Source organism: Larus michahellis, chromosome 6 (genome assembly GCF_964199755.1).
Source record: "Larus michahellis chromosome 6, bLarMic1.1, whole genome shotgun sequence".
NCBI lineage: Eukaryota > Metazoa > Chordata > Aves > Charadriiformes > Laridae > Larus > Larus michahellis.
This window is the reverse complement of record NC_133901.1, coordinates 23,322,616-23,337,732: the sequence shown is the minus strand read 5'-3', so window position 1 is coordinate 23,337,732 and position 15,117 is coordinate 23,322,616. Positions and strand designations below refer to the sequence as shown.

Genomic DNA, 15,117 nt, shown 5'->3' with positions numbered 1-15,117 from the left:
TTATTAGGATTTTAAAATTAACACCACCTGTCCTGGCACTGATCAGAGATTGGTTTAAAAATTGTTGGAACTGAGTGAGGTCTAACCAAGCCCTGACAGTGCATCCAGCTTCACAGGAAGGAAGATGCCGTCTCTATGAGCCTCCCTGCAACATCAGTACTTTGAGAAAGCTATACCTCGATGAGAGCATCACAGAACATCCAATACTGCCTCATACAGACAGTTTGTCTTATTCTTAATCTAATGGTTTAGAAAAGTTATATGATTAAGATAATTTACACTTACTCGACCACAAGCTCCAGGCGGACCAGTGTTTCCTTTCATCCCCTTCGCCAGAGGACAGAGATGGGTTTATTAAAAACAATACATGACATTTGGTACCCACTGTTACTTCAGTACATTGCTCATAGCATTAAAGAAGTTCTGCTCCTGACCAGTCCTTCACCACCCCGTCTCTGTTCCTTACACAACTATTCAGCTACATACACCAAAAAGTACAGGAAGGCATCAGCAGGCATAGACAGATACCAGTTCAAGCACACAACCTATTTCAGCTGATCCATTCCCTATTCCATGATATCATTACTTGCCATCTGTTAGGTAAAGTAAAACACATTATATACACAGTGATAAATAAAACAATATAATAAAACATACCTTGTCCTCATCCCCCAAAACAACAACAAAACCATTAGACAATACCTTAGCTCCTTGCCTGCCAGCCGCTCCTGGTTTGCCCTGTTCACCCTTTTGTCCCTGCAAGTGACAAAACACAATTTTACGAGGATTAATCTTTTAGCATGGCCATCAGGAAGACCTAAAATGGAAAGCTTCAATCTTTCATGGCGATGGCAAGTGAGTGTGACTTGCTCAGGCGAAGAAATCCTAGGGCAAGACTCAGTTTGGGGTAGAATTCCATGTCTGTGGGAAATACCACAGGTCTCTCATCCAAACCTGCCTTTATAACAGCCCATTCCACCAATTCCAAAGTGGAGCTGCTCTGGATAGCAAAGTGTAGGAGGCTCTGATTTGTTCTCCCGCTGCAAACTACTATTTCTGGAAGGGGAAAAACTGAACACAATGTGAGACACTCACATTCAGCAACTCCCTCTCCCAGAACTTGGTCAGTCTGCATGGTGCTGATCTCAAGAATTGTAAGCAAGACCAGGAGGGAAAATAGCGCAGACTGCTGCTAAGGCTTTCTGCAAATGTATACATGCAAGGAAAAGGGACTTCTTGGAGGCTTATGTAGCTGAATGCACTGCTAGTTAGTAAAATTGAAATGGGACCAGAGCAATGACATGTCTGTCATGACACAAAGTTTTCTTTCTGTTAGCTGAGGTAGTAGAGCTTTGTGGTCTGTCATTCCACGTTCTTTGTCAGACTGGCCTGTGTTTAGACTGTCTGCAAAGGTCATTTTGGTATAATGAAGATGATGTTTTAGTAAGAGATATGTGAAATGGGCTATTCTGATGCTAAGAATTTTGATATTTGTAAGGTTACTGTGACCCTAATGATGTCGTTAAAGTGGAACTGAAGTAAATATAAAAGAATTTTATTTTAACCAATTGAATACAGTATTCCAAATACATTTGAACAACTTCAGCTTTTAACTTAGTATACAAATGAGATCATTTTCGTTATAAAATGGCATATTTTAAGAATTACATGATGACAAGATGACAGTTTAATATCTATCAGTCATCTTGTTTCAGGCCAAGGCAGCTGTGACTTTCATAATAACTTTTCTTTGTAAAAGAACTTATTTGATTCTAGTGATTAAGAATTATTCATTTTACTTCTTGATTTATGCTGAGGTGAAGATATAACACTTTTGCAAAAATTTCAGTGTGACTAACTAGAATTAAACTCAGTAGAATTAATTTTGCATAACTTGAACCGTGTCTCAAACTCATTAGATAGCCAGCAGCAAGCAATAGGTCTTTTTATTTTACACAGAATAGACAACATCTATGAACTGAGCCTTTCCCTCCTGCATGGTATGTCCCAAGGACAGCTGCGTGAACGGGAATGTTTCACAGTGTATGCAAATTAACATTTGCAAACACATTCTGCAATGAGAAAAAGCGGTGACAGGAAGATATGACTGTGATAAACAGACGACTATTACTCAGAAGACGTTTAGAAGGCTTCCTTCATTACCGGTAAGCCAGGTGGACCCGGGGCACCATCTTTTCCAGGTTTACCCTACAAAGGAAAAATATAAAATCAAATCAAATTGATAAAATACAATAAAATTATCAAAAAAGGGGTCACTGCATTCAAAGAGCATAACAACTAAATACTGTGCATATAACTGTATTTTAGGTCTTTATAAATTTTGAAAAGCCATTAAGGCTATTTTTCCAATGTTAATTGTTTCTAATCATAACTAGTGTTCATAAACCTCTACAAAACAGGGAGTAAGATATTCCCTGGACATTCCTCCTCCTGTGGAGGATTAGTTGAGGCAGACACTTCACCAGCACAAAGTGCCAGACAAGTGCAGAAAGCTTGGTGCAAAATCAGGTCCTTGCAGAAGCAAGATAAATGACAAAACAATAAAACAATGAAGCAGCTAGCAGCCCTTCTAATGGTGAGCATGGAAAGATACCGAAGGGAAACTTTTCTCTTACACAAAATGGGGTTAAGAGATGACTTAAAGTGAAATCATTTCATGAAAAAGAACAGGGAGGGCACTTCAAAGGTATTGGAAGTAGGGCAATAAATGGAGAAGTGAAAATAGAAGGAGGCAGTGTGCCAGAGGTATCTGCTGTTTTCTATGGTGCACAGCACAGTGGGAAGCTTTCTGCTGGGGTCTTGGTATCTACTGTGGCAAAAATACACATTAAGCAATTCATAACACCAAAAAAAGAAGACAAAGGGAAGGAAGAGAAGGGACGAAAATGATAAGAGAAACAGAACAAAATGAAATTTGATATTTTGTGATCACCGATACAATTCCAATAGCAAAAGGAAACATTTTGTTTTCATTTTAGAATACACAGGCAGTCAATGTCTTAACACAAATTGTAATTCCTTAGCATTCTTCAAGGTCAAGAGGCAGAAAATCAAGGGTGCTCTACTACTTCCTCGACAAAGAAGGGAGGGAGAGGTCAATTAAGAAGAGTTCTAAAAAATTCTGCATGGCAGGACAGGGCTTTTGCAAACAGAAGACATAATATGGAAGAAACACAGAAGAGAGAGGAAGAGTAACACACATTGGATATCAAGAACTTTTAGTACTTTACACCAGTGACTCAAACAGAAATTAAAGTTTTCATAATGTATAGGAATAATAAAAATAACATTCAAGTTGCTATATAGCATCATCATTATGCACCATACAACTGACGAAAGAGAAGTCTCCAGGTAGTACTGGTCTTGTCTTGCTGCCTTTCCTTGTTGAAGAAAATTTATTGCAACCACAAGAAGTATGGGGAAAGTTTCCAAAGACATATGGTTGTACTGAATCAAATATTTCATTTGAAAATTATTTTTCTTAATATTGCTTTCAAAATGTGTTTGGAATCAAAATATTTTGTTCAGCAATTGTCACAGAACATTTTGATTTTTTTTCCCCCTGATTACATATAGGTAAACTGTTATGAATTCAAACAGTTTTAGTTACTGAGAACATGCATCTTTCATTTGTTAGTTTTTATTTGGAAGCCATTTCAATGCAAAGTCCTAACTTTTTATTTAATTATCTTCAAAATGTAGATATACTCAAGTAAATTATATTTTAATGTGTATGGTTTTTAAAATAAACATATCATTTTTTTCTCATATTATCCTGTTAACAGAATAACTCTCTTATGACAACTTTATTCATGTCTCCACATACCTGCTGGTTGAGCATACTAATTTAAGTCTGCTGCCTTAAGTAAAGCCAATGTTTTTAATTCTCTTCTACATAGACGCTGGCACTCTAAAGCCCGTATGTGTTCAGAAGAGCACTTTTTTTTTAAACTAAGTTTCAACAGTAGAACCTTTACAGCAAAACAGAGGGAAGTGCATCCACCATCAACTGACCCCTACTTCATGTACTTATGGTACGTGAGCCTATGGTATGTGAGCCTATTTAACTTTCAGCTCTCTAGTCTGGTTCACTGGATGAAAGAGCTTTTGAATCTAAGAAAATTCACTCTGAGTGGCATTGAAACAAAAACTGGAGAGCAACACTAGTGCAAAACTGCTTTTAAGACAAGACTAACATATGTGTATTCAATTGTTTGCACTTACCTGTGCTCCGGGTTCTCCTTGGTCACCCTTTTCACTTTGAGAATCACCATCTGGCCCCTGTAACAAAACCACCCTCAAGATACACATCTTTTAAGACTCACATTTTCTAATTTAAATATATTTTTTATGATTTTGTTATCTTTTAAAGAAAAGCATAAAAATAAAGTACAGTTAGAATGCTACTAATAGGTATTCTATTGTATTCATTAGTTCTATTCATTAAAAGTTAGAATAAGTACTGTAAATACTGGACTCTAAAGAGTAGCATTTACTAGGTGGTGCTGCCTGAACATCTGGATTTAAAGGATTTATTTCTGGTCACTTACTGTAAACCCCACTGGTCCTGGAAGTCCTCTTGATCCTTTTTCTCCTTTCTCTCCTTTCAAGTCCTATTACACAGAAAAGCAAAATTTAATATGGTCTCTTGAATTTTTCTGTGCTTGCCGTAACACTCAAAGCTTTACAAATAGGAAATCCTTACGTTACCAGCAAGCTTCTTTAAGCAGAATGGTTCTACTTAAATGACTAAGAAACAGAAACTTCCTATCAGCACTTCTGCCTAAGTCTATGATGTTTGAAAAAGAAACTGGCTCTGAACATAGCGAGTTCAAAACGACCTACCTGTGATTGCGTGCAAGGGGACTGGAGTAAATATCCCCAGAAACGGCAAAAAAATCACAAGAAAAAAACAAATAAACCTTAGTTGTTTCACTGGAGCTACAGTTACTTCCATGGTAATGGAGGTACAGTAAATGCAGTGGCTACCCATGCAATCCATGCCTCTGTGGGCTCAAGATTAGATTACCCTTCTGTGCAGTACTATTATGTATTGGGACACATCCTAATGTCATTGTAAAGACAAAGTTTATGGACTGCCTAATTATTACCTGGTTAGACACATGCCCCAAACTATTTATTTAAGGAGCTTTGAGAGGGTTTTAAACCTTAACGCCCAATGTCTCTGAAAAATCGCCATTCCCCTATGACACACTGCCACAGCTGTGACTGGGAAGTGTTCCAGGTCATCCACATTTGATTTAAACAGGGAAGAGCAGCTGCTGTGCCTGAAAGCTGAACCTTGCTTCTGCAATCTTTCTCTTCCCTCCTCAATACAGTCTTGATGTAAAATTCACTTTTTACCTTAGCACATAAAGAGAGAGAGAGTTTTGATAATTCCATGGATTAGATGCAAATTAAATAAGGAAAACAGTCACAGTCTTGTTCTGTTAATACGTGAAGACTTAGAACTGTGTATCAACTACTGCTGCTTAAGTTCTATATATGGACAAAGTGCAAGAATTTTAATTCAGAAAGCAATACTTAACATGAAGCTGAACCAGAGTCTTTCGTTTCTCCAGTACTCATTGTTTTTCCAAAACTTTCCATGATTACTAGGGTTCCAGTAAAAACAATGAGAAAATAAACCACGAAATGTACATGAATGTGTTGCAAGCTTTTGTGAGACTCTGGTAGCTCCGTCCTGATATTTTCAGTGACAAGGCCCAGGGGTGGCCTGGCACTTGACCCTGACAGGGCCACAGCTGTGGCTTTAATACCCATTCAGAAAATCCATGTTGATTTGGTGAAGCTAAAAGTGATTTACTTTTCATGTACTGAGAGATCCACAGCAGGTGGATTACTAATAAGCATTTAGCATTCCACTGGCATTGTGCAGATGTGCACGTGAATACACAGGCCTCAGCTGAGCTGGCTGTACAGACACACTCTAAGAAGAGCTTAGTATCTAACTAAACAAGTCTGAAAAGCGTTTGATGTGTGCACTTGCAGCCCAGAAGTAGGGGGCTGCATCAAAAGAAGTGTGGCCAGCAGACCCAGAGAGGTGATTCTCCCCCTCTGCTCTGCTCTCGTGAGACCCCACCTGGAGTACTGCGTCCAGCTCTGGAGCCCTCGGCACAAGAAGGACATGGACCTGTTGGAACAGGCCCAGGGGAGGGCCATGAAGATGAACAAAGGGCTGGAGCACCTCTGCTATGAGGAAAGGCTGAGGGAGCTGGAGTTGTTCAGCCTGGAGAAGAGAAGGCTCTGAGGAGACCTTACAGTGGCCTTCCAGCACCTAAAGGGGGCCTATAAGAAAGCTGGGGAGGGGCTGTTTGCAAGGGCATGTAGCAATAGGACAAGGGGCAATGGTTTTAAACTAGAGCAGGGTAGGTTTAGATTAGACATTAGGAAGAAGTTCTTTACACTGAGGGTGGTGAGACACTGGCACAGGTTGCCCAGAGAGGTGGTGGAGGCCCCATCCCTGGAGACATTCAAGGCCAGGCTGGATGAGGCTCTGAGCAACCTGATCTACTTGAAGATGTCCCTGCTGACTGCAGGGGGGTTGGACTAGATGGCCTTTAAAGGTCCCCCCCAACCCAAAACATTCTATGATTCTATGTTAGGACGGGTAAAAGGAAAAGTTATGGGCACAATGAGGACGAAAATGTCCTCTCAAATTACAATGTAGTAAAATCGCTAATCTGAATGTCATGTTTAACAATTTTACTACCGTCATGTTGTCTGGTCCGCTTAATGTCACAATAACGGTTCCTGGTGGTCCAGGGGGTCCAGTTAACCCAGTGTCACCCTTGACAGAAAAAAGAAAAACAGAGCAATTACAAGCAGTCTTTTTTATTATTTCAAATTACTATTGCTATACTTTTGACATCGTGTCTGTCATTACACTTAGCTGTTAATACAGTTAACATTTCTCTTTGCTTGCTATTTATCTTCCAATAAAAAAGGCATATGGAAGACATAAGACTACTATGACCACCTTCTCTCAGCTGAGATATAAAAATGCATATGCTGATTTCTGTTAAAGCATCTAGCTTAAATTTTTAATACTATTTATTTAAAAGTTATACAACCATTTTAACTCTAAATCAAATAAAAATATCGCCTTGATTATAATTTTTCTCTCAATTAGATTAAGTCAATCAATAAAATACATGCCCTGCCTTTGGTGACATCCTCAAAACTGCAATCTGTGTATTACAGGGAGATGATTGTAACAGTGCTGACAGATAAAATTAGCTTTCATGCGTTCTTAACCAAAAACATTAATATTGCAGTACACTTTTTCATTAAGGATCTTTTAGAACAGGGAAAGTCCTAAATGTGATCCTTCCTGTGGAGGTAAACAAAACAACATCCATAATTCCCAGTGATTTTAAGCCAGTGGAATGCCTTTGTGTGCACTCTAACAGTCTAACAGCAGAAAATGCATCACTCTATCATCTGGAAGCAAGATGCTCCCTGGTCACCTGAGCTAATGTTAATGAATAATCAGTTTTATTTACAGAAATTTTCCCAGGAAACTTTTAGCACGTTCCTGGTGGCAATTACAAAGTTAAAACCAGTCCCACTGTGAGATAGTGCTGTTTCAGTTCACAGCCGAATCTGTGCAGGTTAGTCTAACTGTGAGATGCCCCAAGCTGTTGAAAGCATCCTGTAAGGACATTCAGACTCACTACGTGGGTCCTCCCACATATGGATTTGTAGTCATTTCTAGCTTGATGTCAGTTATATAGGATACAAAGTAAGAACATGGATGACAAGTCATCCAATTTTTATTCAAAATCTGTGAGGTTTTCTGGCATCATAAAGGCTGACACTGAAAAGTTGTTAGCCATAAGAAGCTGTGAGTCTACAGGTGCTATATATTTACCAATGTTTACATGCTTAGATAAGCGTTTAGAAACGCTGTGAAAATGATATATAAATGACTTTAATGCTATGTGTTAGTAAATATTAACTACTGGCTCCTCTTAGGTTTCTACCATTCTATCAGGAAGTTTATATTATTGACTCTTACATGATAACAGTTTGTCCTTAGATATTAATTGCCAGGTTTCCTTTTTCCAAGAAAAGACTTAAGACTTCCACGCATTTCACCACAGTATATCAGAAAAAGCAGAAAACAGAAATAAAACTTGAAAAATGTTTTAAGCATTTTATACAATTACCTTCCTTCCTTTGGTTCCTATTACTTTCAGTCCCATAAGACCCTGTAAAAAAATCCCCAAATATTATTTTTTATTATTTTAAAAGCACCTATAAAATGAGTTAATTGATGTTACACGTAATAGGAAGTTTTCATTTTTATTACCAATCTGAGACTACCTTAGGTCCAGGAGGTCCTGCTTTTCCTGGCATGCCCTATAAAAAAGGAAAAAAAAAACCAAAACTTTCCTTAGTTTAAAACATTACAATCTTCAGCACCAACGTAGGTGTTTTGAAGTACCCAATTTTCATGTGAGTTATATCACTATTTTTATTCTTTCCTCTACCTTTACAACCACAGTTTGTTGTGAGTGGGTGACAGAATGCTTATACAGTGTAGTTGCAAGCACACGTCTCTCTTACTGTTATACACATTAGTATTTAAAGTGAATTTATGGGTAATTATTTGAAAATTGAAAGTTATGCCTGCATGGACAAGGATGCTTCTGAAAACATGGAAATTATCATGCATGAAAATAAGAAACTTAAAAAAAAATAATCAGATGTGTGTAGAAGGATATGGATTTTGCATACACGTGCCTCTAGATCTCAGTCAAGTCTGGGAGAGGCAGGTAATTGCGTTTGTGTAATTCCATAGGTTTCTGGGAAAATCAAAGGTTAAAGTAACAAGTGAGACATAAGTTCATACTCACTGAAGGTCCTGGAGGGCCCTGTGGTCCAAGTTCTCCCGGATATCCTTGAGCACCCTGGGCACCCTGCATATTAAAAAAGGAACAGGAATAAATCTCCTGGCAAGATTATGAGCAAACCACAACACTAAGTTCAATGAAATGAATAACAAACAGAGGAGCAGCACTTTCTCTGTATTTCCTTTTCATGTGCCAGGATTACACAGAAGTATAATTCCTTCTCACTGCTTCATTGGTTGGCGTATGTTTTGAAACATGAGGAAAACATATCTTCTGTAAAATTAAACTACTCAAGTGAGGATATATGTCCTGTTTATCTGTGGACATTCTCATAATCCTTATAGTCCTATTGCTAGCCCTCATAAGCCTTTATTCTTTTGAATATTCTATGCAATAAATTCTATACCTTAAAACTTCATTTTCAAAGAAATGGAAAAATAAAGATTTTGATTTTACTTTTAATTTAATGTCCTCCATTTATTGTAACAGTCAAAATAAATGTCTGCTCTGGCTTCTCTTATTAATCTCCATTTTTAAAATATGGATCATACTGTCCTTTGTTAGTCCTCTAGAGGTTGAGCTGGTCTAATCTGTTCAATCTTAATTCCTGGGTAATTTTTACAGTTGGACAGGTCCCTTCCAACCGAACTATTCTATTCTATATGTAGAGGTAAACCCCTAAATCTATGACCAGTTTTTCTCCATTTCTAAAGTATTGTTGTTTGTCTGCAACCTGATTTCCCTATCTCACTTTACTAACACATAATGGACAATATTGGTTCTGATGGCAAAATTAATTACTATTGTCTTGGAGTACTCTGTTTTGTAAAGTCAGAAGAAAGACTCTGAATATATTGTATTAATCAGATTATATAAAGTTAATAATTTTTTAAAGACAGAATTATTTTCTGGTTTGCAAATGAGTGAGATAATTGTAAAAAATACTATATCTATATAAAAAATATAATACATGAAAATATTTTATATACATACACTCACACATTATATATAATGTGGTTTTTATATACATATATATATGTATGTATGTATCTATCTCATATTCTGAATTAATTCTGAATTACCTGAAGTCCAGGCATTCCTGGTAATCCAGGATCACCTTTTGCACCATACCCTTGGTTATATACCTCTGCAGGGCACCCCTGGACAATCACATAAAAAGGAAGATAAAAAGTTACGTTGTAGAAGTCTGTAGTGGAACAAATCTAATAGAGTTTGCAAGGAAATAAACAACATCAGAATTGCATAATGATGTCAACTATCCTCTATGGATAGTTCTATGTTTAAAAAAGATTTTATTAAGCAGAATATACCCTTTTCAGGCATTCCAGTTCTCTGTTAGGAGCAGTCTTCATTTCTGACATACCTATGTTACTTACCCACAGTCCCAACGTTCAAATTTTTTTGGTACTTTTTATCCCTTTAAAATACTCTTTAGTGCATCTACAGATTTCTATATGAATTCATATGCTGTTTGGGGATGGGGCTTAGTTCTTTGTGTGCTTGAGAGTTAAATTCATTACATGCAATAACTAGTTAAAGGGGAAAAAACTGTTTTGTAATCTGGAGTGAATACATCTAGTTCAGACGAAGCAGCAAAGTTTGTAGTTGCTTCTTCTGGAAAGTAAACCTTCTGTTTCCCATGAATTAAGACCTTAAGAACTCTTTACCAGCAGTGAACATACACACAACTGTTGATCACCAATAAACATTTCACATAATATGGTGTAAATAACTGACCTTCTCTCCTTTGATGCCAGGAATACCCTAGGGAGAAGAACAAGCATATTATTAAAACAGAAAAGTAAGAGAGACCATGGTGAAAGGACACATTCTAAACATTCTCTAAGCTCAGTGCTCTTGAAGCGATTTATTTTCATGGACATGGTGTATCGCCAGGTACATGTTTACTATGCCAAACTTCAATTTAAGAAGAAAGGGAATATTGTTAAAAAGTAGTCCAGTCTCACAACTCTACAAGTGAAGGCAAAACAGTTTTGAAGCCTGACCTTAATAAATAAAATCAAGAAAACTAGTAAAGTAAAGATCATGTTTAGAAGTTATTAGATTTGAAGCCACTGGAACTTGATAGATAGCATTCCTTTTCCATGTGTTTAGATATTACTTTTAAAAACACATTTCAACAGAGAAAACCCAAATCCTAAGGTTAAAGCAATGCAGCCACAATAAGAAGTTCTGGGTTTAATTCCTGGTTCTTATTGACTTAATTAGGCCATATCCTCCAAGATATTTAGGCATAAACTGAAACTGCAATCTATTAAATATATACTGGACCCCTTTAGAGATGTGAGTGGCAAATTTTCATTAGTATCCCTTGAGACACTAAAGAGTTAACACCAGTCAGTGAATTTGCAGGCGCTCATTAACTAAGAAGTTGAGGCCCAACGTGCAGCCAATAAAATGTTACTTTTAACTTTGGTTTCTTTACCACACAGTTTTCATATTAATAAAATGGGGATACCTATATATTTCAACTGTTGTCAATACCAGCTAACGTGAGGCTCTACACTCCTCCAGTGAATGGCTTTATGAGGTAGAAATGTACACAATCATGAAATTCAGACACCTACTGGAATGCCTGGAGCACCTCTTCTACCTGGAGGACCTGGAAAACCTTGATCGCCCTGGAAGTAGTAAGAGTGACTGTTAATGCATATTATTGTTTATTATTTGGTCTGATTTTAGCAAATGTGATTAGAAAAGAAGTTTTTTATGTTATCATACTAAAATTGTGAGTTGCATTACCACCATATTTGCTAAAAGGGGCACAGCCACACCGTATGGGTCTTGACTTCCATTCCAGACACCAGGTTTTATTACCTATGTCAGATCAGTTCACTGTTTTACTAGAAATGTATGATTTTCTGTAGCAGGCTTTCTTCTGACTCCCTCTTTCAGAATGCTGGAAGCATTTGTTCATAGAGCAAAGGAAAACTAGTAAACCTGTGACTTACAGTAAGCCTTTTCTTTTAATTGATTTCAGGACTTATGGATTGTCAACTGCAAGGTAGATACTGGTGAAATAAAATTAATTAACTATCTATCTCTTCTATTTCAACCGAAGGACAGGCTGAACAAAACTAGTTAGGTCTCCTGGATTTAATGAAAAAAGTTTTATCCGTCAAAATATTAAACATTGGTCTTAACTTTTTAGCAAAGGTCATTAGCATGTATTATTTAACTATCTATCTTAAACAAAAAGGCAGCACTTTTCCTTTCTCTAGCTTTGCGATTCAAATTTTTTGTAGTTGATAAAGTCACAAAACACAACAAATAAAAGTTACTGTATATCAGGGGGGAATACCAGAATGCTTTTTGGCCATTCCTAAGCATAGCCAAACACAATCTCTGTAACATTCAGTTTGGTTTGTACCTTTGTGCCGTTGCATCCTGGAACACCCGAGCGCCCAGGAGGACCAACAGTTCCCGGTTCACCCTAAAAAGAAGTGCAATATTGACACAAGCTTTGTTTTTGCACATTCATATTACCCTGCAGCAACACTGAAAGAGTTTATGTTGGAGCAGTGTTTCACAAGACTTGACAGATTACAATGTGTTCTTAAATCATTACAATGAGTAAGAATTGCTGATGCTAAGATTTTTATCTCTAAGCTAATTGACAGAGACAATGCTGACGTTGAGACTAGCGTGAGCACATTTGGCTGAGGATAATTGTGTACGGAAGACTGTAGTAAGAGATAAATGGTTAAATCAGCGTCATTTTTACTTACTGGAAGGCCTGGGGGACCTGAAAATCCAGGTAGTCCTGGGAGTCCCTAATGGTATAAAAACAGAGGAATAATATTACAAATGTTAAGCAAACGCTCGTGATGCAGTTTTTCTTTTGATCACATTCATAAGACAAATGAATGCAAGTATGATTGTATCAAAAGATCACTATTTCCTCTAACCCTTCTGACTTTGAACCAAGTATAATGGTAGCTTATGCACTGTTAACATAGACTCCTTTTGCATGCAGAAAAAAACTCAATAAAATAACTCTTCATGGAATTCTAGTCTGACTTTTTCATAGCACACCCCAACACTAAATACATACAGCATGAACCCTATACATAGAGTGTAGCAAAAAAGGCAAAAGTTCTAAAAACCAGATAATGCATGTGCATAGTCCAGGTCATACATTTTAAAAATACTTTAAAATCATATATAATGTTTTGGTTTTATTTTTCACAAATTATTGAACCAGGCTTGCATTTAATGATATTTAATACACACAAGTTTGTTTAAAACATAAATACTTACTCGTATGCCTTTGGGCCCAACTAAGCCGGTAAGCCCTGGAGAACCCTAGATCACAAATGGAAAACAACATACTTCAATATAATTGAGAAAAAACACACATATGTCAAGAAGACATGCAATATTTTAAATAGTAATACCAACATGTGCACATGAAACTATGTAAACATGATTTGCCTACTACAGACACTAAAGCAAACAAGCATTTAATACAACTTGCATAAATCGTGGCATCTTGCCATCCCTTTCAGTGTTTACAGGGGATATATCTCATCATAGGTCAAAAAAATAACAGTCAGGGTTTGTTGAGAAAGCAGTTGCTATGGATCTGTTCAAGCTGTGAGACCTGGAAGTGCTTCCCTGTGAGGAAAAAGCTGGAATGCTCCCACATATGGGTGATGTCCATGTAATGATCAGGTATATGCATGTACCAGCCACCCTAATCTATGGCTTGTGCATGGAAAGGAAAGCCAGGGGCAGGTTGAAGGAGGCTAAGCTGGATGGAAAAGCAAGGCCAAAAAAAAGACAGCAAAGCATGCCACAGCACAGTCTAGACAGAACCTGCTAGAATTGTTTCAAGACACTTAGAGCTTTACTGATAATAAGAAACTTTTATTGTTCCCAGAAAGGAAATGGGGAATGTACAGAACTGCATAGCTTCTAAAATCCTGGGCAACATTTCATTTAAGATAAGGAACAGGCATTGAATAGGAAAAACTAACTGGAATACACTACAATAGATGGCACTCAGGCTAACTGAGATGTTCTTGCTAGATAAATTATCCTTATTTTTTGTTATTCTTGCAGAAGTTATTATCACTTATTAAAAGGGAAATGCTCTACTAAACACTTTTCAATGAGTTCAAATAAACAGCTCATCAACATGTAAGAGATCCACCATGAGCATCAGTTCCACAAAGCATTGTAAAAATGAGACAGAACAGAATAATGCAACAATACTCAAACAAATTAAAACTATAAAAGACATTTGTTTAAAGGTATAGATCAGTGCTGGAGACACTTTAGTGCAGGTCCTAGGCATAATGTGATTGTGGCAGTACCTTCCTGATTTATACTGCGGCTGAGTTCAGTGTAAATCATATTTACACACAAATGATTTATTCACCAGAGTCAATTTATCGGTGACAGCAGGAATGCTGTTCCTTAAGACAAATATAAATAAAATGTTTTTTAATGAGCAATTTGTTTTTTCTGCTCGTGCAGGAGTCACTGAAAATTCATATTCGGCCTCAGTTTAGGTACACAGGAAAGAAAGAAAGCCCAAGTCACCGAAGTCACTCTCTCCATACTGCAGACAACTGAGTATTTCCTAAACCAATGAAAATTTATCTTAAAAATGATCTTTCCCTTCACATTTTCTTAAATCTGTTTGCCATATTCGCAATAGCTTATTTCCTCTCTTTCCATCAATAGATGTCAAAGTATATTGCTAAGACAAAATTGAGGTTATGCTACTAAGATTTATTTAGACCCATGTTCATTGCCTCTGGCAGTTCAGTCCAGGTGCTTTAGCACTGGCCACTGAACAACTGACAACAAAAGTCCATGTTCATATCAGCTATTTCAACTCAGTCAAAAATGACCACTGCAGCTGGTGAGCACACAACTTCCCTCACCAAATACATGACTCTGAAACAGGTTTTGCTTTGGTTTGGTTTTCTAAAGGAGAATGCGCTACCCAGTCGTAGCTCACTTTCACAGTCAAGCACGGTAGTTTCTCTGTGCGTGTCTTTCTGTCTCATATACACACCTACCTTTGGTCCCTGTGGTCCTGGAGGCCCTTCTGGACCAGGAAAGCCTCTAAGACCAGGTGGACCTGGAGCACCAGGAAAGCCTTTTTCACCCTGTAAACATTAAAAGAATGAAGTTCTTAAAATATCCATGAATTCTCCTTTTG

At 37.3% G+C, this 15,117-nt stretch overlaps 1 protein-coding gene across 3 annotated transcripts in view; it reads right to left on the bottom strand.

Moving 5' to 3' along the window:
- The window catches only part of COL4A3 (collagen type IV alpha 3 chain), a 65,915-nt gene that overhangs the window by 34,035 nt on the left and 16,763 nt on the right, over window positions 1-15,117 (bottom strand). For all 3 annotated transcript variants that reach the window (XM_074591699.1, XM_074591701.1, XM_074591700.1), the window contains exons 3-18: window positions 14,975-15,064; window positions 13,203-13,247; window positions 12,671-12,715; window positions 12,313-12,375; window positions 11,510-11,563; window positions 10,659-10,685; window positions 9,983-10,060; window positions 8,904-8,966; window positions 8,371-8,406; window positions 8,214-8,255; window positions 6,755-6,832; window positions 4,572-4,634; window positions 4,246-4,302; window positions 2,164-2,208; window positions 703-756; window positions 286-327 (exon numbers count right to left, since the gene is read on the bottom strand). In XM_074591699.1, the coding sequence (XP_074447800.1) occupies window positions 286-327; window positions 703-756; window positions 2,164-2,208; window positions 4,246-4,302; window positions 4,572-4,634; window positions 6,755-6,832; window positions 8,214-8,255; window positions 8,371-8,406; window positions 8,904-8,966; window positions 9,983-10,060; window positions 10,659-10,685; window positions 11,510-11,563; window positions 12,313-12,375; window positions 12,671-12,715; window positions 13,203-13,247; window positions 14,975-15,064 (882 nt within the window). The remainder of the gene's footprint in view (window positions 1-285; window positions 328-702; window positions 757-2,163; window positions 2,209-4,245; window positions 4,303-4,571; window positions 4,635-6,754; window positions 6,833-8,213; window positions 8,256-8,370; window positions 8,407-8,903; window positions 8,967-9,982; window positions 10,061-10,658; window positions 10,686-11,509; window positions 11,564-12,312; window positions 12,376-12,670; window positions 12,716-13,202; window positions 13,248-14,974; window positions 15,065-15,117) is intronic.